Here is a 25,724-nt window from a genome sequence, read left to right as displayed (position 1 = left end):
CTTCAACTTCTTCGACACGAAAGGTTATTTTGCCACGTCACGTGATACAGGACACCCTACAGTAGACATCTATCTTTCGGTGTAGATGGGTCATCTACATATGCAGGTAATCATGAAACTGTCTCTGTACCACCCCTTTACCCCCTCATTTGTAGAAGACATGTGATGGTGAAGCAGTCGATATGAGTGTGACGGGATAATTAATGACCTCCTCACACCCATACAACTAAGCACATACTGTAATCTTTCTGTTGGGGACCCTTGCCTAGCAGCTGTGTGAGCACCTCTTGATGGTTTCGGACTCGGAAAGTTGACCCGTTACGTTACTTCCCCTTTGCAATCTAATCGGCTCTAGTACAGCTCAACTCATACCAACATGCTCACCCTGACCTAATTTACACTTGTTTTTACCGCTCTCCTCGGATCTGCCAAGCATCGATGAGATGAGTGCTGACACTTTGCAGGTGCTGTCAATGAACCATGTTACTACTCATAGATGCATATATCTTGTCAGACATGGCATTCATGTTAGCTTCTTACATGCTGCAGCGCTTCATCTGAACAATCCTGTGTCGCCATCATTCATTGTGTACAAGAGATCAAGACGATGACCGACCAACATGATCATGAGTTCGAGGGGAGGACAAAGGCAACTCGATCAACCATCATAAGGTTTTTCGCCCTGGTATGTTTGATCTCATCAAAACACTTCTTCCTCTGTCTTTCCCAGATCACTGCTCGGATGCCTTCAAGGAGACACGATTAGAGACTGATCTGTATGTGTACAATGTAGAGCGCCCATATGATCCTTATAATCCTCTTATTCCTCCTCACCTTCTTTCTTAGTCCCAGTTTGATAATGGTCTCCATCCAGGCGTTCGCAATGTTCGGGATGTTAGTCTACGTCCCAGCGACTATAGGGCTGACGGCGAGGAGGAAACAGACTAAATGGGATAGGGCGTGGGGTGAGGTGGTGTATTTGGGCTATCAAGCGGGATTATATCTGGGTGAGTCGATAATTCTCTCTGTCAGAGCTACGGCCCCTCTCTACAAGGTAGAGAACGAATATCATTACTAACTATTCTCTCAATCGATCACAATTGGGGCTTAACTTTCTTCAGCCAACTCAATCGTGGCCGGTGTCGTTGGCGGTCCTTCCTACTGCTCTGAAAGGCTATACGAATCTGGTCGAACGAGCGGCGTTCGTAAATACCCATACGAACCTATCGGTTCAATTCGAATAATCTGTAATGCCATGTCAGCCCAAATCGCTTTGAGCTGTATACACGTAGTGTCTCTGTTGATTTGGATTTGGTGGATATACAAGATAATAACCAAATTGTCATTATCGAAATCTGAAATATCCCCAAAATAACAAGAAATTATGGAATGTATCGGTTGGTGAATTGATGAGAAGGAATATTAGATTGAATCCATACGAGAGGAGAGATACAGAGGGTAATATTACACCTTTCGTACAGACACAACAAGAAGGGGAAGAGCAGGAGCCTGAAAGGGATATTGGACCGTATATCCCTCCTCCGCCATATCAGTGTTCGTATAATGATGGTGGTCAAGGTTCTTCACCTACGGATCCAACAGATGGCGATGCCTACCGAGGGGTATCACCTACAATCTCAACTTTCCATGATTATTCTCATTCACCCCCTGAAGGTGACGACGTCCAACTTACTTCCCCCTCGACATCGAATTATCAGAATTCCAATAATGATAGTTCTGATTCACCTTTGTCACCTACGATGATCGAAATAGTCAATCATAAGATGACCCGACATCAACAGAATTTACCTCAGAATCACAATCAGTCTGAAACAAGGACGAGTCTCAGGAGAGTGATGGATGAAAAGGAGGATAGTAAAGAGGTAGTTAGAAGAGCGTTGGGTGGTTAATGTCAGACGTACTCCTCACATGTATCTTGTATTTCTTATATTGTTGACGAAGCAGCATTGGAAGAAGGTTTGATTCATAGAGAAATTCAGATGTGTCAAGCAAGTAATATTGGTACAGTGACTGTATGTACAACGTGGATCAGAAATGATGATACGAACATTGAGAATGGTCTTCAATTGACCAGCCTTCTGCGGAGAGAGTCTGGTAAATTTCAGAGTATGATCGCTCGTGAGGTTCCCATCTAATCGATCGTGTGATGAATCCGTAGGGGCAGTGTCAAAGACAGACAACCCGCCAATTCTACATATACGATGACTCGGGCAGTTGATTTTATCGAGGAGCTGTAGGAAATTTTGGTCGTACCCTTTTTGATCAAGAGATAGAACTCGTAGTGCGACGTAGATGAAAAGAGCTGTGAGATGCTCCTTGCTTGAGGTCGACTGCAGAATTTGATGTTCCGAAAGATCATCCATATCGATATGCGGATCATGAGGATACCATCGTTCAGGAGTATATTGTTCAGATTGATATATCGATAATAGTCTTTATCGCTTGGTCCATTTCAGCTACAAAGGAGAAATGACGAATTGTCAGGAAAGTTTAACTTATACGTGCCTGTTCACTTACTGATATACAGTTTCCACTGAATGCGATGAGAAGGAGATGAAGAATCATAATCAGCTTTGATGTCTCCGTAGTCTTTTCCCCCGGAGTCGAAGAGTCGGAACGAGGAGGATGAGCAGATTGACTCACCTGTTCTGCAACTGAACGTAATCTCTCGACCATTTCAAGAGATAAAGATTCCCTTTCTTCGTCATCCAGTCTAGATACATGATCCAAGAGATTCCTGTGAAATCGGTAACCGTTCAGCCCAGCTATCCACGCTAACGCCAATTGGTGACGAGTTATCGTATCCTAACCGAGAGGGCAATCAGCACTATGCTGGCCGAGACATCAAATAACAGAGAACAGTCGACCGATAGTGAGAGTGGGTATGTAAACCAACCTTGTGCCATGTACCTTGATCATCGTAGTATGTGTTACGGAATGTATGGAAATAGATTGAGGGGCCGGTCAGAGTGACTAGGAACTGCGTCCAAGTCTGGTGGTATCTCTCGAAATATATTGTCGTCCTCTCATTGAATGGATTTTTTGACAGCATCGGAGGGTTTGCTGTTTCAAGGATAAATGGTATGCTTTGAAATCCTTCCGATTCCCCCGGAAGGTTCTCGCACTGTTGAAGTTGATCATATGCAGCCATCATGAAGATCGTAAGTCAAATGAAGAGTAAGCTGCTGCTCGTAAAGAGAGATCATGCAAAATACAAAATGTTCGCATTCTTGTTCCAAGTCCCACCTCCACTCGCCGCATAGAATTCTTCCTTTTCCTCACCTTTCTGTGACTGAGTGGCAAGTGGGTGTTATCATCAGCAGGCAAACACGAGTAGACAAGAGCGAATCCACTCAATCATTGAGGAGTACCATCAATTGACAATTGATGACACTGTAGTGGTCCGTGCATCTCTCAAAGGATATATATACACACCGTATGCCCGAACAGAGCGAAAGAAGTGCCACCCACCCAAAAAGGGGTGGGAGCAGAGGTTAAAGCGGCATTCAGACCATATGAACATCTCGTCAGCTCACTTTCAGACGGGTCATGGACAGCATCAGGGCAGATGAAAGTTTGGGGAAATGGATGAAAGACTAGCATCTTGCTCCACAATCACTCGACCAGGTTGAGCTTGATGCCACGGGCACTGACTAATGATGGAATGAAGTGTTAAAACTATGATTACAAATATCACTTTTCATTCGATGCAGTCTAGCTGTTCTTTATTTTTGTACGTTTGACTTATCACCAGCAAGCAGTACAGCAGCGCCGACATCTAAAATCCAGCATTCAAAGTATGAATTATATTCAACGAGGGTTTTCAGGTGTTCTTTGGGTGAATCGGAGGTTTAGAGGGCTGATTTTAGAACGAAGGCAAGTTCATACACAATTCCCGAATCACGAACTTTGGCAGATGTTGGGATTTTTCCCAGCTATTGGCGTTGTGTCGAAGCCAGGGGATCCAGAGCAATATGCATGGAAATCGAGGGCTTGAGCTGATAAGTCTACACTAGAAATTACAGAGAGATTGAGACGGAGAAACCCCGTGGGAACCACCAGTATCCCTTACACTCCTCCACCGCAAGCACCCCCTCCTCCTCCAGCAAATCCTTCAGCATCCCCTCCTCGTCCTCCCCGATCACCTCTTCGACCCATCTTCCCTCCTAATTTCCCTCCTTCGTATGCTGCTGTCATCGCTCATCATGCATCCACGTCCGGTCAGATCGATCGTGACATACTGCGCGAGAGATCATACTGGAAGAGGAAAGATCTGAAGTGGATTGGGTAGAAAAGATTCTACTAGGCCTATCGATGTTCATATTACATCTCTTAGACTGGGTCAACATCTGGCAACATGTCAGTGAAAGAGGAAAGTGAGTTATGAGTTAGTGAGATCGATATTTTACTGGTCATGAGATGATCAACCACATGGCATATGTTTCAAGAGAGTCACTGGGCAGCAATCATGAGCTGACTGGATCTTTCTTTCTCTTTGATCGGTGCTGAGGCTAGCCCCCGGTCTTTGGTAGTCTTCGCTCTCCTTTCCATTCTTTCCGGATGTTATACGAAAGGGATCAAGGATAACTGCCTTCTGTACGATCGCGAGGGTACACCATACGAGCTGAAGAACCTAGCATATAGGCTCATCATCTGGGGAGGCGAGAGCTCTATTGTTCATGGAACTGCTGTGTTGGGACTGGTAAGCTTACTCGACGTTTGTCCACTAGCCCTTACATGCTAAAGACTTCCCTTGATCCCATTTTAGGCTTTTGCAATCGTGTCCGCAACAATATATACAAATGATGGTGAGTGCCACGAAATGTCACGTGGTGCAGGTCAGCATGCGTTTCTCTAGCTGAGAAATCGTACGATGTTTGGGTTTTGTTTCCGAAATCACCCTTACCCTTGTAGTTCAGATTGCGATAATGTTTTGCAGTGAATTTCATTTGTCATTGATTTTGGGTTTTCTGATTTTTGCATTCTTACGTTGACCCAATCCCACTCCTCATTGACATCGCCATCCATTCGATCTGACCACTGCGATTGTGATACTTTGCTTAAGTTCAGCATCTTTTTAGGTTGTCCGGAGACGAAATACAGTATTTCGGACTAGACCGATTAGCTAGCTTTGTAAACAAAGGGTCTCCGTTGTGAGAAATTGAAAAAGGGAAAAACAAAAAATTAATCCACAATATTAATTTACAATCCTCCGATATTCTAGATACAACTCCAACGTAGATACATAGGTGTTTGTGACCAAAGAGGATCAACCACCATCTCTCCTTCTCATTGATCATAGGAATACCTCATTACGTACGTGAGTGCTTTCGGATTTCCAATTGTACAACAGTGCGAAGGTTGCCGTGGCAGTCTGATGTGGTGTGGCTTGTGAGCCAAGAAACGTTGCTTGGCTCTCCGTCTGGCACCCCAATCAAACAAATTCCTTTCCAGTGTATTTATCGATGATCTACGACTTGGGCTGACATATGATCCCAATGTTACTTCTTATCGTACGATCCAATCCAATCCATCTTGATTCAAAACACAACCTTATTATCTGTCATATGATTGATCCAATCGTACCACTCACTAAACCATCGATCGATCTCATTTACCAAAACCCATCCCATTCGACATCATACATATACACATATCCCTCCCGTCTCATATCTGGTGACCTAGCTTAGGCAAGATGGCATCGCAAACTATCGTTAGACCAACATCTTTGGTCGATCTCTCTTCGATGAAGACTTGGGGTTTGGAAGGTTTGACAAAAGCCAAATTCACCTTTGATACGTGAGTTATTTCTTATGCCTCCCTCACGTTCATCTTAATCTTGTGAATCACTAGTTGTCTTCCCTCTCTGTATCTCTGGGATTTCAGAATAACCCTAGACTGACCTATCTGCAATCTATTTAGCAAAACAACAACAGCCACTATCCTCACCTTAGTCATCTCCCTATTACTCCTCGAACAACTGGTCTACAGAACCAAGAAAGCTCATTTACCGGGAGCCAAATGGACGATACCCGTGATTGGTAAATTCGCTGACTCGCTGAATCCTACTTTGGCGAATTATAAAGCTCAATGGAACTCTGGTCCTTTATCGGCTGTTTCCGTGTTCAACATGTAAGTTTGGCTTCTCACTTGATACAGCTATCTGGATTGATTACCACAATCTTTGTGTTTGAACGGTTCACCGATATTATGATACCATGTGCCACAGCTTCATTGTTATCGGTTCTTCCAATGAGATGGCCAGAAAGATCCTCAACTCCCCCAACCACGCTGAACCATGTCTCGTTGCTTCCGCCAAGAAAGTGCTTTCTCCCGATAATTGGGTTTTCCTCCACGGTAAAGTTCATGCGGATTACAGAAAAGCTTTGAATGTCTTGTTTACCAAACAGGCTTTATCGTGAGTCGCTCTCGTTGCTAGTTTTACGGTGGTCCTGCAGTAACTGACTTGGGTATTTTCTGTTCCCAATCCAGCGTCTACCTTCCTATCCAAGAACGAATCTACCGATCCTACTTCAGCAAATGGGTATCTGACCCCTCACCCGCCAAGCCATATATGATGGAAATGAGAGATCTTAACATGGACACTTCGCTTTCGGTATTCATCGGACCATACGTTACTGAAGCTCAACGAGCTGAGATCAACAAGAAATACTGGTTGATCACTGTTGCTCTTGAACTTGTCAACTTCCCATTCGCTTGGCCAGGAACCAAGATTTACAATGCCATCCAAGCTCGAAAAACATGTATGAAATACCTCGAATCTGCCAGTGCCCAATCGAAAATCCGAATGTCCGACCCCAACGCTGAGTCAGAATGTCTATTGGACGAATGGGTAAAAGCTATGATCCAAGCTAGAAAAGCCCAAGATGATGGAGAAACCACCAAATTGCTTTCTAGAGAATACTCTGATAGAGAAATTGCAATGGTCTTGTTATCGTTCTTGTTCGCTTCTCAAGATGCTATGTCCTCCGCCATCGTCTACGCTTTCCAACTTACCGCTGACCACCCTGAGGTCCTCGCTAAGATCAGAGAAGAACAATACAGGGTTAGAGGAAACGATTTGGACAGACCATTGACATTGGATATGGTCGATGATATGGTATACACCAGAGCGGTGGTTAAGGAAGCTATGAGATACAGACCTCCCGTCATCATGGTGAGTTGAACAGTCTTCATATATGCCTTGCGATTTTCTTTCTAAAGATCACTTTCTGCTGGGGTTGCGGAGGCTGATTTATTCATAATGTATTAATAGGTCCCATACGAAACTACCAAAGCGTTCCCCGTTTCACCCGAGTACACCGTCCCCAAAGGATCTATGATCATTCCCGCCTTCTGGAACTCATTACACGACGAAACGTGTTACCCTGAACCCGACGTTTTCAAACCTGAAAGATGGTTACCCAACGAAGATGGATCTGCACCTTTGGCTGAATCGAAGCCTCAAAACTACTTGGTCTGGGGAAGTGGTCCACACAAGGTTAGTATATCTCTGTTATGTTCGGTTCGATCGCTCATGACTGATGTGATGTATTCATCTGTCTGTGCGTGATCAGTGTATCGGTGGTCAATACGCTTCGATGCACGTTACTGCTACCCTCGGTACTGCATCTGTTTTGATGAATTGGGAACATGAAGTGACGCCTGATTCAGAGGAAGTCAAAGTTATTGCTGCGTGAGTCTGGCATACAATCAAGATCGTCAGGCCGAAGACAACAGTCTGACCATCTTTGACCTTATTTACAGCATTTTCCCCAAGGATGAACTTCGACTTAAATTCTCACCTCGAGCCCCTCCCGCTTAAGTCAGCTATCAAGCAGAGGGAAGGGAGAGAGGCGCAAGCTAGAGAAGGAATGGATAACCTATAATATGAGGACTTTTACTTTTGGTACTCGCCAATATACAAATCGATGATATGATACCCATCAGTCTTTCTTGTCCTTTTCATGTCACTTGCTGTATATAGAAGAAGAGTAACCTGAGCTGGACAGAGACTGAAGTTGATATATCTGTTTTCTGTCTTATGATTTTGATGCAATTTAATTTGATATCTTTCTCTGATGGCAAAGAGTGACATACCGATAAGACTGATAGCTGAAGCATAGACATTGGAAGGGAGAACAAATGTAGCCCATCGTCTGATAAAGGCAAGCCAACAAAGGAGAACAAGGGACATTCATTCATTCTCATTCTTTCATTCATATCCCGCTTGGACGCGTACTACATATGGTTCACCACGTGGCGATCAATCACTTTTGTTGTCCTGCACGAGCAAGTCAAGTTGTCAACTGACGATCAATGCATATATGACCTGCAGCGGACATGATATGAGATAGATACATATACAAAGAAGACATATCATAGTCATACCATACAAATACCTTGTCATATATTCACCCTACAGCGTCAATGATATCAACATTCGAGATCCGAATCCAATCGATATAACAACACGCGATCTTCTCAGCCGGGACTGGGACTGGAATTCAAGAGAGATTCATATGAAGTTCAAATCATTCAAGTGTTAAAGGCAGGACCATACCAGATCAGACCATACCATCTCACAAGGCGAGCAAGTTCCTGTACGACGTCAATACCATCTGGGATCTTTCGATATCGATATCAAGCTGTATCCCACCGGTATAGGCGCAAGAGCATTGCAATATCGAGAACCGATCTAAAGGATTGAACGGACAGATACGATCAAGATCATCGAAATCAAATCGTATGACACGATTCCAGTGAACTCCATCAGTCGACAACATCACCCGAGGACAACTAGAGGAAGAAATCAGGGTCTTGGTCAAGGATTAGTTCAGATATCGAGCTCGGGTTGTCCAGTTCAACCTCGATTGGTTAAACGAGGATGTTGGTCTCAAGGAGTGAGTCGGGTTTGGAACCTGATGAGCAGCAAAACCCCTCTAGTTCTGGTTCTGGCTCCAGCTCTAGAGCAAGAGCGATTTCTGGAACTGCAGCTTGTAAGTACTAGACAATCCTTCATCCTGACATGATAACCATGATCATCGTCAAACAGCCGGCGTAGGGCACGCTGACTGAAGCACAACATCGTTGCTGATGTCTGTTCGTGGTTGTATTTAGCTACCTCTTCGTACCTTCAGAACCCATCCACACCGCCCAATATACCCAACACCCTCGAGGAGAATTATCTGGACGTGTCTGGTAAATGGGGTGGAGAGCAGGAGACTAGGAATAATGCTGTTAGGACAAGTAGGATGATTGGGAATAGGGTTGGGGTGTCGCCTCCTCCACCACCTGGTCCACCTCGTGAGTGATCGTCACATCACTTCATCGTCCTGGCACTATCATCGTTGCTTTTGGCTGTTTCTGGCGGAGTAGGGATGCATCACACTTTCACAGAAATGACATCGAAGAGCTAAATGCTGATATCCCGTCGATTTCACGCAGCCTCAGATCCACCACCTCTCCCGCCCGCACCATCTTCTCACCCATTCGCAAACTCCTCTCGACCCAGACCTTCCGCAAGATTATCATCGCTATCTTCGCTGAGGAAGTCAGGTATGATCTCAAGCAGACCATCTAGTCCAGGTCCATCTGGTCCACCTCCTTCAAACGATCTTCCACCTTTACCTACTTCCTCTTCCCAATCCAAGACACCTCCTACACAATTAACTCCTCCCAAGGAATCAGCTCCGAGACCCAATCATGTTAGACAATCGTCCAAGGGAAAATCAGAGTGGGAAAAGGGGAATGTAACTCCTCCGACTGTATCTCCTAGATCAAGCTCATTATTCAACAATAACAACAATCAAGCTGGTCCATCAACTACCAAGAACGATAGTTTAGGTACTCCTATAAGTTTGAATAAGAAATTACCTGAGCATGTACAACCGAATCAATCATTGAGTGCTGCTACAACCACAGCTGCAGCTGGTCCATCACATTCGTCGAAACCCCCTCGAACACCTTCTCGACATTTACTTCAGACTGCTTTGGATCTAGCTCAGAAGGCAGTAGAGATGGATAAGAACAATGATGTCTTGGGTGCATTGGCAGCTTACAGAGAAGCTGTGAGTAGGCTGAAAGCTGTTATGGAAAGGGTCGGAGTGGAACCCACAGGAGATAAGAAAAGCGGGAGTTTGAAGAAAGGCAAGAGCGAGGAAGAAGGACGGACGTTAAGAGGTATTGTGAGTCAACATTCTACCTCTTGTGCTTTTTGCTGCCGAACATCTCTTACTGAGTTTTCTGGTGTTTTACCGGCATCGACATAGCACGACGCATATGTCGCTCGTATACAGCTATTATCATCCTATGAGACGAACCCCGAATCGGATATCCCCACTACTGCCGAAGCTGGCCCCTCTTCTTCATCCACTCAGCGTCGTCACATATCTCAACCTTCCACTTACACCACCACTTCCACACTTATCCCACCGTCCCAAGCCAGTACAGAAGGCACTCCCCGCCCGTCATTGGACGATGGTGGGATGACGGGTATAGGCAACTTGATGTTAACTGATCATGGAGATCAGTCGTTCGATAATTCCGCTATAAGTCCTGCTCGTCCGAAAGCTTCTGCTCCGACGACGAAGCCACCGTCGCATGTGGATGCACAATCGATAGCTGATCAGAGAAGTCTAAGTGAAGATGTCCCTGCCAAGCAGCAGAATGTCAATGGGGATGTGAAATCAGATTCAGTATTGGGTTCGAGTAATCTCCGACAGAAAGGATCAATACCATCGATAGGACTAGGTTACCCCACCTCTCCACCTAACATGTCTCAACCACCGGCAGCACACACTTCCACACCGATAAGGTCCCATGTCTCCACTCAATCGATAGGCGGAGAAAGTGAAAGCTCACCTTCCTCTTCTAAATCGCGATTGAAGAGGCCCAATCGGCCTTCCATGGGATTAGACATGGAGGCTGATCTTACTGGAATAGACGGCGTGGCGGTAGAAGACCAGGTGGAAATGTTAGCTCGTACACCTAGGGAGTCCCACATGCCCTCTTCTCTGGGTTCATCGTCATCGAATCAGAGTAATAGAAGGTCGGGGCCAGGTCACATTCCTGATTCACCGCAATCCATCAAGAGTGATGTCGACAGACCATTACCGCCGTTACCCAACTCTGCTTCGTCGATCACCACAGAACAGAGAAAATTAAGTTTGACGGGATCTTCCAAACCTCTTCCTATCCCTCAAGGCCAAGGCCAGGGTCAAGGTGTATTACTTGTTTCTCCTACGACCACCCAGGGAACAATATCTCAAAGAAGACAATCACGTCCTTTATCTGGCACGTTATCTACCTTACTTGATCAACAACTCCAACAGCCACAGTCACAATCTCAACAGCATCAGCAGCAGCAGGGTACAACGTTCCCCGTATCAAGTCCGAATTCTTCTGTACGATCCATCTCTCAATCTAGTATAGGTACGAGGATCCGAGCGAAATCTCAACCTGGTCAAAGACCTATGGTGGAACAAGGTCCCTCCACGGGTGGATCATCTTCTATACCACCTTTACCTAATTATCAACTACGACATAAATCGTCTTTCTCATCCAGTTCTCAATTAGGTGTAGGTATCTTACCTAGACAATCTTTCGGTTTAGGCGAAAACAGTGGATTGAGAATCGAGACCAACCAGCACCATCAAGGGGGTCTTGCGCCACCAGCAAATATCAATTTGACATCTAGATCTGGTGCAGGTATCTCACCAAGATCGTTACCTCCTTTACCTGATACTGCCCTAACGACCAATTCGGGCGGTACGCTGATATCCCCCCTTCCTGAAATTCAACCTTCCGAAGTCCTTCATCGACCATTCCATTTATTGAGGATATTGCATTCATCGATGGATCCAGAAGGTAGTGGATCATACTTAACGGGTTCGATACATGTTTCATCATCCATTTGGAATCTCAATCATTCCGGTGGGAATGGAAGGAATATGATTGGACCACCAAAGATCATAGCTCAGGAAGTAAAGATGAGATGTCTGGAAAGTTGGATACTTCATTTCGAATCTATACGAATTACCGGACAAGGGTTCCTGAATGGAGGTGGTCAACGAAAATCTATAAGAAAATCAACTGGTCTGACGAGCAGCGGAGCAGGTGGGAATGGAAGTAAATTGGCGGAAGAGTTTTGTCTGTCGTTGGATGAATTGGATGAAGAGATGGATAATAGCCATAAGATGTTGAGTAAGGCGGGGGTTGGGGTTGGTGGATGGAAAGGGAAGAAACATTCTGGGGTGAGTCTTCTTGAAAACATAGCGCCGAGAGAAGAATCTGTATACTGACCTGGAATTTTTGGTTTTTGATGTATGGTAGACCACCAAATCATGGGGATCAAGAATAAGTCGGTCCATGGATAAGATGACCAACTCGAGTAGAAATACAAATGATAAATTGGGTATGGAAGGTACGGATAAATATGTCGATCTGTTGGCGAATCTCTGTATAGGTGCTCAAATAATCAGTGAGTCGAGTCGGCATATCCCCTCTTGGCCATTCATCCCCTTTCACGATTTATCCTCTTTTTTCGTGAAGTGGATTAGACCAGGCTGAACCAAACCGTAACTGACAAACATATAAACACTTGGTTGTAGACGAACACCTACTGAATTTCACTTCTCACGGAGGTGAATGCACACCTGCATATTCGACTTTACCTGAGAAATCATATCGGAATATCGAATCTCGCCTGAAGAGGACTGCAGAGTTCGTAGGGACAATTATCGTCCCGTTCGTATTGGATGATTTCAAGCAGTTCTTGGTGAGTACCAAGCTTCATAGCATCTCTCCAACCAGATAACAACCAATCGTGATACTGTCATACATTGGAAGGAAAATGCTGATTACATGGTTCTTTTGTTGATGTAGTTGAGATACCTTAAGAGTGGTGTAAAGTATCTTGAAGATTAGTCCGACAGGTCCGACAGGCCAAGATTATCAAATTTCATTTTTGATATCTTCTATGACTCGAGGTGGATAGGTAATCATCCAATGTGTCACATCACATCCTAATACATATCACAAATACATCTTTGTAATATATCTTTCCGAATAGTTTTGATTCTACTGTTACTTTTCATGCACTTTTTGGGATACTCGCTATCAATTCTGCATCACGATGCAATGACCATTTCAATTCTGCACACAACTATTTTTGCGAAAACAAATTCAAACGTTCCTATTGCTACTGTGATCTACCCTGTGCGATCGTGATGAAGAACCGATATGAGATCGGCATAGACACATACGTGATCATGTTCATATTCGTGTTCACGGTCATCCGCTAAAGATTAAAATTCATTTCATCTCATCTTCGCACACATCTACGTTTGGCTTCTCGCAATTCAGTAATTCATGTAAAAATGGGAAAAAAGTGAAAATGAAATTGTATAAAGAGATATGTTAGAAGAAAAGAGATTAAAAAAAAGGTTTGATTAGAAGAATGAAGATCGTACGCTCAGAAAATCAGGGCATCATTATCTTTCGTAAAAGGGGGAGAGAGAGAGGTGTTTCTGTATTCACATTTCATTCAACAAATGTGGATGAAGGATGGTTGATATCATTCTCTAAAGGGTTTTCTCGTCTATCACACCACAAAAACAGATGATCAGCATCATTTTCTGTTCCTCTGAATGAATGAAAGGATGGATGGAAGGATTTTAGATGAAGAGAACCAGCTACTCACGCTCGAAGCTGGATGGAGCAGTGGTTCCAGCAGGGTTGAATCCAGCAGCAGTTGACTCCTTGGCGAATGGGTTGGTTTGACCAGTGGTGTGTTGGGATTTTTGCTTGACGTTGCCGATGACGGGTCGGAGGACGTGGTAGTACAAGGTCTCGGCACCTCGGGTAGCGGGGAGCATGACTGTGGTGTATAAGATAACAGTCAGCGTTGTTCTTATTAGATGATTTGGTTTCTTTCAAGTCAGAAAAATACTCACGCCAAATGGTGAACAAAGTCTTGAAGACAAAGTACATAGGAACCCAGTAGAGGATAGCTCTAACACCAAGAGATTCAGCGAGGTTCAAAGAACCGAAGACGACCCAGTAAGTCAACCATTGTTTGTCGTCGTTCGATTGAGGGGATTCGATAGCTTGAACGGACAAGTAAGCGGGGAGAGCCCAACCGATAAGGTTGGAAACGGGTTGAGCGAGCCCGAACATGTTGAAGAAGATCAAAACGACGGCGCTGCGAATGACACATAACACATTGCTTGTCAGTTATCGGAGAATTTGCTAGAACTTCTGCATACCTGCGCTGCAGCCGGGCAGGTCGTACGAGCTAAGAAGCAAGACTTACGAAGCAGCCAAGGCCAATACACCGTAAGCTTTAGGTACTTTGGTTTGTTGTTCGAGATTTCTCAAGAGGGGGTATCGGTTGAGCTGTGATGTCGAGGGATGTCATTGATCAGCCTCACTCGCTCAACAACTGAACAGCTGGCTAGCTGTATGGATAAGACGCGAGTTATTACTCACCTCAGCATCGAGAGCGTTGACTTGACCAGTAGCGAATCTGGAAGCTTGTTGGGTGTATGGGTGGTTAAGGAAGTTTTGTTTGATTTGTTGGGATTGGGTTGGGGCGGACATCTGTGGGGGAGGGGCGGTGAGTTAGCGTAGTCGGGTATACAGGTAGCTCGCAAGATAATGGGGGAGGAGGCCAGAAGAGGTATAGAGATGTAGAGAGGAGACCTCCAGACACGCAGTGAAGTGATGATGGTAGAGTGACAAGTCAAGTTGTAGATAGCAAGCAGATGACGTATCATGGCTTATCATATCGTTCAACCCTCTTGGCTCTTGGACAAACACCCCTTCTCTGCTTGCTTTGCATGGCGCTAGCAGTTCAGTGATGTAGCAGAGAGTGTACTCACGTTGGCTGATGTTATTCGAGTACTTGTACGAGAGATAGCAAGTGAGTATATAGTATGTATCAGTATGAATTGGATATTCGATAGAGAGAAGGAGAATGAAAAGACGGGTTGTGAGGGTTATAAGGGGAATGGATGGTTGGTGGGAAGTGGGAAGGGGGTGGGATTGATACTGTGCGCGACTGTCTCTCTCTGGGTTTTGACTAGACTAGCATGTCGTCATATCAAATGGGATGACAGCACATCCATCACATACTACATGCCACACTCGTACGTCATTTCGTCCCCTACTTCGGGGTTTCAACGGGATTACTGTTATCTTCCCACCGGGTAAAAGAGGACGTGCCTAACTGGGCTACTTTTGCCCTGTTGATAGGCATGTGAGAGATGTTTCAATTCAGGGGTTTCATGTCACGTAAACCTCCGGGGGAAGGGGGGTCGCGTCCATCTTGCATTGTCTCATCTCGATATCAGATACTCGACATCTCTTCTTTGTTTTCATCAAACAGTTTGTACGTGTTCATCTCTATTATCATATTCCAATCATAGATCAGAGCGTTCCTAGACATCATTCCGTCAAGCAGTTTGACCAAGGAACATTACGACCACAAGAGGGGACCGTAAAGATCGACATTCTACCTCTCGAATCCATCAAGGCAGGTCCTTCCATCATCACTTGGATTTCTCCGCACGACTCCGGGCAAGAGCAAAAGACGTGTCATTACATCTGCATTTGGATTGAACAGCGACTTGCGATATACCGAGATCTACTATAAGACCGATCGATAGCTCCCTGTGTGCACAAATATAGCAAGCATAGAGACATTATAATAACCAGGTTATGCTTGATTCACCACGCCTACGATCACCTTCCTTAGGTCCACCTAATGAGAAAGGTATAACACCTAGTGGGAAAAGGAGATCGGGATTAAGGTCGAGGGGAACGCAGCTACTGGCGTTGAAGTTCGGATGGGTCGTGTTGGTCATCTGGTTCGAGGTAGGGGATGTGAGTTGTCGTTATTATGCTCTTCCCCTTGGTTCAATCCTATCACGGACGAGTTCTGTCTGAGCTCTTTCCCCCTGTCTCATGTATACTTCCTGGACGCTCCCGGCCCCTCGTCGCTCCGTCCTGCCTTCTTCGTGGCTCTTTCCGCTAATCTCCCTCTTTCCAGTTCTTCCACTCCCTCTCGACCTGTCGGTTCCCCGACTCCTCATTACGCCGGTCCAACCCTCATCTCAAATCCGCTCCTACGCACGTCGTCCTCCTCGCAGATCCCCATGTTCCACATCCAGTATTATCCTATTCCGAAGACAGTAAACCGTGGGTGAATTGGTTGAAACAGCAGATAGACGAATTGTTCATGAGGAAAAGTTGGAATGTCGTGACGAGATTGGGAAGGATAGACGCTGTGATAGTTCTGGGAGATATGTTGGATTGCGGGAGGGGAGTGATGAGTGATGATGAGTGAGTGTACAACTTGTTACTTATAGGCGAATAGTTCGAACCGTGGAGTTTTCGATTCTGTTGGGAAATTGGACACTCTCCGATTCTCTGAACAACCCCTGTCGCAAAAGACGTATATCCGAACCATGCTAATATCTTCTGACATAGGTACGAAGAATACTATAACCTCTTCCGATCTATATTTCAACTTCCCCCTTCAGTACCCACGCACTTCGTACCGGGCAATCACGATATACCTTTAGGTCCCAATCGGCTATTCTCGCCTCACGCGAGAGATAGATACGCCAAACACTTCTCACCACCCAATGCCATTTTGCCAATAGCGAATCACAGTCTGATCATGCTGGATGCGGTGGGATTGGTAGAAGAAGATTATAGGCGGTATGCGGCAGAGATGCAATTTGGAGAGTGGGATGGTGTGGAAGGGGGTGTCATTGAGTTCGTCAAGGAATTAGGTGACAGTGAGTATGATCATGCGAGCCGTTACGTTTCGGGCCGAATTGGACCAGAGCTCATTTGCACTCTACTTTCAGACCCCCCACCAGGCCCTAAAATCCTGATATCGCATATACCCCTCGCTCGACCTGAAGCCTCAACATGCGGACCATTACGAGAAAGAGGACGAATACTGAAAGGTGCCGGACCAGGATATCAGAACCTGTTAGGAAGCGAAACGTCGAGATTCTTATTGGAAGCTTTGCAACCTAGTATAGTGTTTAGTGGGGACGATCATGATTATTGTGAACATCGACATCCTCAAGGTATTCGAGAAGTAACCATCAAGTCATTCTCTTCATCAACTGGTATACGTCGACCTGGATTCCAATTACTCTCCTTAGTCCCACCACAACCCAATGGATATGCCGGATCGGTCACACATGCCGACCGACCATGTCTCCTCCCTGATCAATCTGGCTCATATTACCGAGTCTACCTCCCTCTAGCGATTTTAACGTTCTTGTTCCTCTTCGGGACCAACATACGTGCGGCATGGCAAAGATGGTCAGGATCTTCCAGCAAAAATGGAGGAGGAGGGTCGTATTATGGTGATTTGAAAAGTAGGTTATCGCCTGGCATATTATCATCCGAAACCATGCCTTCATCCAATAATCCCGGTAATCCATCTCTGTCGACAAGGAGGGGAATGTCAGATAGACCTGTACCCTTGACTTTACCAAGTCGGAAATCTTCACACCAATTAGCCGGTATGGGATCTACTACGGCTACACCTGGTTTAGGACCGAATGGAGGTGGAGCGAGAAGATTCCCTTCTAATCCTACTTCCACTTCTGCTTCTGCACCTGTATCGCCATTCGCTTCTCCCAGGATGTCATTCGTAGATGAACATCGACCGAATTTCCCTTCGGGCTCTGGTTCGAGTTTCCCATCGGGTCTGACGAGAATGGATGAAGATCCCGAATTGGGTCAAAACCATTCTCAAGTATTTGATCCTTCATCACCTACACCTAGCGTATCGAGAAGATCAAGTTATATATATATGAACGATAACAAACAGCATCAACCATCTCAGCAATATGGATTCAATGATACTCCAGGTGAATCTGGTCCACCAGGTGGATCATATTTCTTACCCCTTCCTGGAACAGGGAACGGTAATGCTAGTCAAACAGCGGGATTAGGATTTACTACGCCAATGGGATCGACTTTCCCCTTGAGTGGATCTAGCACGGGTGGCAATGCCCAGCAATTAAGAAGAGTATCTTCGTCAACTTATTCATTAGCTTCTCATAATTTACCGACCGGTGGGGGGTTGATATCTCCAGCACCAATAAGGAGAGTGACGATGCCTAGATTATTATCTACGAATGATTGGACCAGCGCAGCATCCAAGAAAGATAAATCCCTTTTCAATTTCGTTTTATCCCCCAATGGACGAGGAGGTCTAGGCGGACTGGTAGATACGTTGAAGAGGTTCGTGATTTGGATGTGGAAAGCTAGGAATGGAGTGGTCGCCAAGTCTTGGAAAGAGGTTTGGGCGGTGGCCTGGCCTGCGGGGATCGTTTGGGTGCTGGTGAATGCGTTGTTCTTCTTGAAGTAATGGTTTTTGGAGATAATGGTTGTTGATCTTTTGATATCATACATACATACACACATATATATGCATAGTCATGGTTACATGGATCGTGAAATGATCAATACATGGATAATAACTTGACATTCATAGCTGCTAGCGCTCATACCAACGGAATCAAATTGACTTTCATCGATAAGATAAAGCTTTTTCAGGTGGAAAGGAAGATTTCCAAGTTGTGATTTTACTAGCACGAACAACGAACAAGTCTCTGTTATATAACATTCCGGATCACTATAATCATTATAAGCAATCACCAGTTGACTGACTGTCAATCTCGACAACCTCTGTAACCCGGGAGTATCTCACATCTTCGCGACCCTACCGGCTCATTCGATATTCGACCTTCAAGATGTTCTACGTTATTGGATTAGGATTGAGCGATGAGAAGGATATAACGGTCAAGGGACTGGAGGTAAGTGAAACTGATAGGATAATGAGCACGCAAGTTACTATTGTACATATGAAGGTGTCGCTGATTTACCCTGTCTGTTTCGTTGTAGGCTGTTAAACGATGTGAGAGGGTATATCTGGAAAGTTATACTTCCATCTTAATGGTAGATAAAGAGAGATTGGTAGGTTTGCTCAATCAACTGATAGATTTTGTTAGATGTTATCCGGGACGATGTTGATGTTATATGACGAACCTCGTAGGAAGCATTCTACGAGAAGGAAGTTATAATAGCTACTCGAGAGATGGTCGAATTGGAAGCGGATGAAATACTGAGGGATTCAGATAAAGTGGATATTGCATTCTTGGTTGTTGGTGATCCTCTAGGGTGAGTCGTGAATTTCCCTTCTCGTACATATTCACATACAATCATTATAGCCGAACATATGATCCGTCTACTAGTGAAAATACAATGCAAATGTAGCAGTAGCAGTAGCAGTAGTGGTAGTAATAGTGTAGTGTGGAAGAAAAGAAGAAGAACAAGCTAATATATTTCGGGTAGCGCAACAACCCATACCGACCTTCTCCTTCGAGCTCGTTCCCTCCAGATCCCAACTCAAGTAATTCACAATGCCTCTATCCTCACTGCACTAGGATCAACAGGTCTACAAATGTACAACTTTGGTCAAACGCTGTCTTTGGTATTTTACACCGAAACGTGGAGACCTGACAGTTGGTTTGAAAGGTTGGAAGAGAATCTGAGGATTGGTGTACACACATTGGTGTTGTTGGATATCAAAGTTAGGGAACAGAGTGAGGAGAATATGGCTAGGTGAGTGTTGGATTGACGCGATTTACAAAGGGGAACGAGGAAGTATGCGAGCTTTGGAATTGAGGTGGAGTGACGATGGTGATGATGATATCGTACAAGAGCTGTTTCAATAGGGATCTTTATCGTTGCATGGTATAAATATGCTTACACTTCTTCTCCGATGTTTATAGAGGCCGACTAATTTACGAACCCCCAAGATATATGAACCCCCATCAAGCATTTTCTCAAATCCTCTTAACCGAATCACTTAGACATCCTAAAGACCCTTCATCCTCTTCTTCCGATGATGGAGAAATCCGAATTGAACCTAAACCATCGCTATTACCTCCCTCTGAAACATTGGCTATATCATTATCTCGAATCGGTACACCCACTCAGAAATTGATAAGTGGGACATTGGAAGAGTTGGCTCAACTGTCTGAAGAAGAATTTGGTGATCCTCTCCATTCGGTCGTCATAGTTGGTAAGAAATTACATCCATTGGAATTTGAATATGCAGGTAGGTTTGCGGTAGGAGGTGAACAAGGGGCATGGTGGAAGGTTGGTAAAGAGGTTTATGGAGTTGAGAGAGAGACGTTCTAGGTTATAGATAATGGATCATGAATCAGACTCTCATACTATGGACTGTGGACTGGGCTGAGATTGAAAGTAAATTGAAGCTGGATGATAGTGAAGAGAATGGATTTCAGTGTACATCTCATTTGGTTGATGTTTGATGGATATAGTCTATAATAGAGGACATGCATACAATTAGTATATGATAGATGGATGAAGATTATCTATAAAATTATAATGCGATTTCAGAAAGGGTGTAAAGACAACTTTTAAACTTATAACAGATGATATCTAAATACAACTAAGATAGGATTCATCAACCATGGAATAGTATGGATGATCTCTCCGACTCATAGCTACAAGCTGAATATAGATGAGTTTGGAGATATTTCTTTATTCGTCTGAGCACGAAGGTGGATGCTAAATGGTTTTTTTTTAATTGAAGCGACTCTTCGCTTCTGACTTTCTATATTCTTTTTTCATGATCTTATTTAAAGCTTGGACTTGACAGCGACTCGGACTTCTTTATTCTCTGTGGGTGGTCTCCAATTCAATCCTCTATACCTATATTCAAAGAGATAGCATGTATTAGCTTGAATCACTCCATCGCGGATGTAGAAGCATAGATATAAGAGTTGAACTCACAATAACGTCGATGGTGCCGTACCGAATTCCACGGGTAACTCCAATCCATGTTCATGTACTGCTATCGTCCGTAACATTGAGAAGTGATGAATCGCATGTAAGGAGCAATACCATAGCTGAATAATTATGAGAGAAAATCAGTGATCTGAACGAAGAGTAATGGCGCATGGATCCCTCCCCAAAACTGAGCAACAATTGACACGGTGTCACTCTTCTTCCTCAATCTCGATCTGACACTCACCTCTCTGCCCACTGTCGATCCCATAACCTGCTTCGTAGGCGTTATAGCCACAACATTCACTTTCATCTCCATCACCTGAGCTAAACCATTCTTCTTATCTGCTATTCCAACTTCCCCTGCTATCCCCTGTGCCACCCCGTCGACATTATACGTCAGATTACGCGAATTATCCCCAAAGGTTATAAGGTCATCTCGGATCTCTTCAAGGGCGTGTAAACATGCTTGAATGGATCGTGCGATCGGACGACGGGAGGTGGGGTGGATCGAATCGTAATTTATCTCTGGGGTGCGTGTTGATGAGGAAGAGGGAATGGAGGGGAGTAGAAATGCTCGGAAAGATTCTATTACCTATAGATACAACAGATCATATAATGAGTATTCCACTTGCAAATGTTCAGGTAATGTACATTGACAGATTGGTATACACTCACATGCCTAAAATGTTTGCCAAGTGTACCGCCAGGCATCAAGGTACTTTGCCTTATGAGCTGTTCGTCGTTGGTTATATTCGATTGCAACACGTCGATGGAAGATTCAATGAGGGAGATTGAAAGTTCCAATAAGGCTTCCGCTCGATCGGATTGATCTCTCGTAGGCATGGAGACGAGGGTGTGGTTGAGTGATGTATTTGGGTGTGGGTGTTTTGAAGAGGATGACATGATGATTCTGCACAAGGTGGTCCCGCTGCACACCGCTAAAATTCACGAGTAGTATACTGTTACTGCAGTCAGTAGTAAAAAGAACCAATCTCTGAAATTGGTGAAATTGATGCCAAGAAGAGGAAGACAGCAGTTTATCTCGCATTTCCCGATGAAACGGGAGTTGTCTTATAACGTGGGTCACACGTGGCTTAGTATACCTCAGCTTATGACATCAGTCGTAAACACACGGATCCGTTTCATGTTTTTGGTGCTAAGAGTAGCTGTAGCTGTGCATCAACATGGACACGAAATTCGCAGATTAAATGAGAGACGGATGGATGACAGATGGGAAGAAGATGCATCAAAGGATCAATCGACATCCTTTTGAGAGCATCACGTCCATATAGAGGAGCAAACCCATACTCATAGCCAGTCCACCCGAAGAGGAAAAGACGACAGCCCACCATTATCCGACTAAACTGTGTACATGTGCCCCTGCGCACGGCGTACAGCTTACACCTTCCGACTCAGTCAAGCTGTGCTTTCTCATGACAACAATTTTAACGACCTAACGACCGAAGACAATAACATCATAGACAGATTGATAGATATCAGCATCCCATCACTGCATAGACTTACCAAGAATCCATACAGTGAATAGACCTCAGCTTCAGCCCAAATCACAATCGTCCACCCACAATGCCACTCAACGGCCCACGGGCGAATCCCAATCCATCTCAAGGGATATACAATCAAGATTCCATCCCATCATATTCCTCACTAGATCATCCATCCGATACTCCCACTCCAATATACAGCTATCCTCATCAATCCAGTCCTGAAAGTGGTACCGCACGTTTAGAACCGCTTCCTACTCGAGGTACAGGGGATGAGAGTGAAGCTCAGGAGATAATGAGGTATTATAGAATTTCTCAGTATAGAGATGATGGTGGTGATGTAGGTCTACTAGCACCTGGTAGAAATCAGAATCAGGATGATGGCTATGCCCAAGGATATGGGTATGATAATCCATACGAAGATGGTGAAAGGGATATCCAACATCCTCCTCGATCAATCTCACCTTCACTTGGTCCTTGGGATTCAGCCTCTCAGAGATCATTACCCTTCCATCCAAATCAATTCCCTTCGCACAGTATACCCCTCTCTGACGTCGGTCGAAGCGGAGGACATAAAGATAAAGCTCCTTCATATGGTGGACTAAGTTATATAGATGAGAATGGTGAATATTACCATACCAACAAACCTCGACCTGCTTCTACTACACTGCGAATGCAGGACAGGGAGAGGGACGAGGTTGAAATGGGTTTAATAGGGAATACCAATAGATCATCAGGTGGTATAGAACCTAATCCATATTACTCAAAAGATGGTTACGGGGAATCACCTTATCCATATCCTTCTTCATATACTAAAGATGGTTATAACTCTGGAACGGGTGGAATGAGATTAAGAGGACCCAATACGTTATATGACTTCTTACTTTTCCCGACTGGTCTGGATAGGCTACTCGCCCTCGTCGGGGTGAGATTTGGTCAATATCCTATTGAGCAGGCTATAGAGCGGAAGAGAAGGGGGATCGGGGGTCAGAGATGGCCTGTTGCTGCTTGGGGGCTAGCTATCGGTGAGTTCATCTTCCTGTGCAGGAATGACATAGACTTGGAGAGGAAGATGGGGCTTAATGGGTCGAAAGAGATTTAGATGTGTTGATGAGGAGCTCGATTGAGATGAGGAAGGGAAGCACAAAGAAGGGCGATAGCACCACAAGCTTGTTAGGTGGTATGATTGAAAAATGTTGCTAATGTCTGCTCTCCCCCCCCTAACAGTGATGACTGCTCTAATGGTATATGAAATGGTAGCGAACTATCAAGCAATGGGATCACCGATAGCTACCAAGGTAAGTTGACTTTCGTTAAACGTTGGATGTAACGTATAAATGTGGAAGATCTTGTCAGTACAGTTTAGCTGATTGTGGAATTACCGATTACAATTAGCCATCTTTCAATGTTATGGTTGGTCTGCTTCTGCTTTTCGATCCATGTCACTCATTCAATCCTTGTAGGAGTATTCTCGATGCTCACATTGTTCGGTGTAGATCGGTCCCTCGGCAGAAGTGTTGATCAACATCGGAGCGAGGTTTCCTCCTTGTATGAAATACGTGGATGCCCTACCACCGACTTTTCAGCTAGCTTGTCTGAACGATACTGCCAAGTGAGTCACCATCCTGAATACATATCTTCCCTACCCATCAACAAAGAAGCTGACTGATATGAGGATATAGCCCTCCGACCACCTCATGTTCGATAGAAGAAATTTGCGGTCATGGTGGATTCAACGGTCAGGATCCTGATCGTAAGTTTAACTTCTTACCTTACGACCATTTCCAGAGATATCGCTGACATGTCTACTGCGGTATGTCGTCTTAATAGAATCATGGAGATTTGTCTACCCCATTTTTCTACATGTCGGAATCGTACATCTGCTGTTGAACATGTTAGCTCAGATCATAGCTGGGGCCCAAGTCGAGAGGGAGATGGGTGAGTCCATCGTGATCAGTATTATACCCGACTTGGGTATTGGTATGACTGAATGTTGATTTATGTTTATTTTGTTATTGTATAGGTACAATCCCTTTCTTGATTGTTTACATGGCAGGGGGGATCTACGGCTTCGTACTAGGTGGCAATTTTTCTAGAACGGGTATCCCTTCTGTTGGAGCGAGTGGTGCTTTGTTTGCTACGGTGAGTGACCAAGTCCCAGATATCTATCCAGATATTCGCACTAGTGCGGTAGTGATATGTGGTTGAATTGTTTTACATAGAATGCATGCGTACTGGTCGATTTGGTATTACATTGGAAATACGAAGAAAGACCTAAACTCAAGGTGAGCTTTCTATCTCTTTGTAGCCCAACTATATTTTGGGAGTCGAAGCTCATCAAGTTCGTTATCAGGCATTCCTATTGGCTATTGAATTCTTGATCGGTTTTGGTATAGGCTACATGTGAGCTTCTTTCCTTATGGCTGAGATCGAACAATGAGCTCATCTGTTCGATTGATTTAGACCGAATGCTGTAGATGGATTAGCGCATCTGGGTGTAAGTACAACTCCTTTCTACACATATACGCATTTTCTTACTGATGGTTGCGTGCGTCATATCGTAGGGATGGGCAATGGGAATCTTACTGGCAATAATCCTCTACCCATCTATATCAGAGACGAAGAGACATAAGTATACGATATGGGTAGCCAGGGTTATAGCGTTTGTTTTGGTCATACTTGCTTTCGTTTTGACCATTAAGAATTTCTGTGAGTCCAGCATGTACCATTGTTCTTCTCACATTCACGTACGATCTTCTTGCTGATCGAGTGAATGTTCTTGCTGGACTTAGATACCGACGATCCTGTACGTTGAAACCTTCTCCATCTTAAAGTTCGATAACATGTGTAAACTGACTCCATACACGTGATGTTATCTATCTGCAGAATGCCGCATGCGAATGGTGTAGATACTTGTCTTGTATACCTACAAGTTCTAACGAGCGTTGTAAAGGAACTGTGAGTGGTTTACTTGTTTTTGGTTTCAGTTCTGATGATAATGTTGATGATATATTGGTGAAATAGGGAATAACGGTGACCAATACTACGACTACCAAGAGATCATGGGATTCACTCTAGAATGTATGCTCTCCCGTTTGAGGAATATACAGCAGGACATTTCACGATGATTTTGCTAAGATGTTCAGTATTACATGAGTGTAAATAACATTTTGATAGAAATCGTTTTTACCCCGCATTAGATTATACTATGATGCATGAATAAAGTATCATCTAGTTTGACTGTGAACGAAGCAGAACAGTGAATCGATCTTCAGCGTTACTATATTCCGCGACTTTGTTAAATTCTGACTGTATATTATATGATACATGTAATGGAAGTTACGC

The 25,724-nt window shown here is 44.4% G+C and overlaps 9 protein-coding genes across 9 annotated transcripts; 7 read left to right on the top strand and 2 right to left on the bottom strand.

The window, feature by feature from the left end:
* Nucleotides 1-883: 883 nt before the first annotated feature.
* I203_105214 (uncharacterized protein) lies at nucleotides 884-1,910 on the top strand (the record flags this gene model as incomplete). Its single annotated transcript, XM_019144383.1, has 3 exons — nucleotides 884-1,007; nucleotides 1,122-1,257; nucleotides 1,427-1,910. The coding sequence occupies 3 exons, from the start codon at nucleotides 884-886 to the stop codon at nucleotides 1,908-1,910; spliced, it is 744 nt and encodes a 247-aa protein (XP_019005718.1).
* A 940-nt stretch (nucleotides 1,911-2,850) lies between these two features.
* I203_105213 (uncharacterized protein) lies at nucleotides 2,851-4,312 on the top strand (the record flags this gene model as incomplete). The annotated part of the gene is made up of 2 exons (XM_019144382.1): nucleotides 2,851-2,899; nucleotides 4,038-4,312. The coding sequence occupies 2 exons, from the start codon at nucleotides 2,851-2,853 to the stop codon at nucleotides 4,310-4,312; spliced, it is 324 nt and encodes a 107-aa protein (XP_019005717.1).
* Nucleotides 4,313-5,716: 1,404 nt separating this feature from the next.
* Nucleotides 5,717-7,846, top strand: I203_105212 (uncharacterized protein; the record flags this gene model as incomplete). Its single annotated transcript, XM_019144381.1, has 7 exons — nucleotides 5,717-5,820; nucleotides 5,944-6,153; nucleotides 6,251-6,439; nucleotides 6,514-7,198; nucleotides 7,298-7,522; nucleotides 7,599-7,717; nucleotides 7,789-7,846. The coding sequence occupies 7 exons, from the start codon at nucleotides 5,717-5,719 to the stop codon at nucleotides 7,844-7,846; spliced, it is 1,590 nt and encodes a 529-aa protein (XP_019005716.1).
* Nucleotides 7,847-8,908: 1,062 nt separating this feature from the next.
* I203_105211 (uncharacterized protein) lies at nucleotides 8,909-12,948 on the top strand (the record flags this gene model as incomplete). The annotated part of the gene is made up of 8 exons (XM_065517713.1): nucleotides 8,909-9,020; nucleotides 9,142-9,327; nucleotides 9,469-10,208; nucleotides 10,293-11,412; nucleotides 11,509-12,275; nucleotides 12,355-12,502; nucleotides 12,633-12,799; nucleotides 12,907-12,948. The coding sequence occupies 8 exons, from the start codon at nucleotides 8,909-8,911 to the stop codon at nucleotides 12,946-12,948; spliced, it is 3,282 nt and encodes a 1,093-aa protein (XP_065373017.1).
* A 767-nt stretch (nucleotides 12,949-13,715) lies between these two features.
* On the bottom strand, nucleotides 13,716-14,622 carry I203_105210 (protein YOP1; the record flags this gene model as incomplete). The annotated part of the gene is made up of 4 exons (XM_019144379.1): nucleotides 13,716-13,900; nucleotides 13,977-14,224; nucleotides 14,336-14,418; nucleotides 14,512-14,622. 4 exons carry the CDS (start codon nucleotides 14,620-14,622, stop codon nucleotides 13,716-13,718), a joined length of 627 nt encoding a protein of 208 aa, XP_019005714.1.
* A 1,119-nt stretch (nucleotides 14,623-15,741) lies between these two features.
* On the top strand, nucleotides 15,742-18,424 carry I203_105209 (uncharacterized protein; the record flags this gene model as incomplete). Its single annotated transcript, XM_019144378.1, has 4 exons — nucleotides 15,742-15,906; nucleotides 16,073-16,365; nucleotides 16,513-16,826; nucleotides 16,899-18,424. The coding sequence occupies 4 exons, from the start codon at nucleotides 15,742-15,744 to the stop codon at nucleotides 18,422-18,424; spliced, it is 2,298 nt and encodes a 765-aa protein (XP_019005713.1).
* A 385-nt stretch (nucleotides 18,425-18,809) lies between these two features.
* I203_105208 (diphthine synthase) lies at nucleotides 18,810-20,262 on the top strand (the record flags this gene model as incomplete). Its single annotated transcript, XM_019144377.1, has 5 exons — nucleotides 18,810-18,872; nucleotides 18,961-19,032; nucleotides 19,112-19,236; nucleotides 19,411-19,680; nucleotides 19,851-20,262. 5 exons carry the CDS (start codon nucleotides 18,810-18,812, stop codon nucleotides 20,260-20,262), a joined length of 942 nt encoding a protein of 313 aa, XP_019005712.1.
* Nucleotides 20,263-20,726: 464 nt separating this feature from the next.
* Nucleotides 20,727-21,780, bottom strand: I203_105207 (uncharacterized protein; the record flags this gene model as incomplete). Its single annotated transcript, XM_019144376.1, has 4 exons — nucleotides 20,727-20,799; nucleotides 20,881-20,996; nucleotides 21,122-21,469; nucleotides 21,553-21,780. The coding sequence occupies 4 exons, from the start codon at nucleotides 21,778-21,780 to the stop codon at nucleotides 20,727-20,729; spliced, it is 765 nt and encodes a 254-aa protein (XP_019005711.1).
* A 681-nt stretch (nucleotides 21,781-22,461) lies between these two features.
* Nucleotides 22,462-25,457, top strand: I203_105206 (uncharacterized protein; the record flags this gene model as incomplete). The annotated part of the gene is made up of 14 exons (XM_019144375.1): nucleotides 22,462-23,404; nucleotides 23,607-23,677; nucleotides 23,775-23,792; nucleotides 23,876-23,991; nucleotides 24,062-24,132; nucleotides 24,210-24,317; nucleotides 24,403-24,521; nucleotides 24,602-24,664; nucleotides 24,733-24,782; nucleotides 24,843-24,876; nucleotides 24,944-25,088; nucleotides 25,172-25,185; nucleotides 25,266-25,337; nucleotides 25,404-25,457. The coding sequence occupies 14 exons, from the start codon at nucleotides 22,462-22,464 to the stop codon at nucleotides 25,455-25,457; spliced, it is 1,878 nt and encodes a 625-aa protein (XP_019005710.1).
* Between the last annotated feature and the right edge of the window lie 267 nt (nucleotides 25,458-25,724).

This window comes from Kwoniella mangroviensis (genome assembly GCF_000507465.2).
Source record: "Kwoniella mangroviensis CBS 8507 chromosome 1 map unlocalized Ctg02, whole genome shotgun sequence".
NCBI classification, from domain to species: Eukaryota; Fungi; Basidiomycota; class Tremellomycetes; order Tremellales; family Cryptococcaceae; genus Kwoniella; species Kwoniella mangrovensis.
This window is presented reverse-complemented; position numbering and strand designations above follow the sequence as displayed.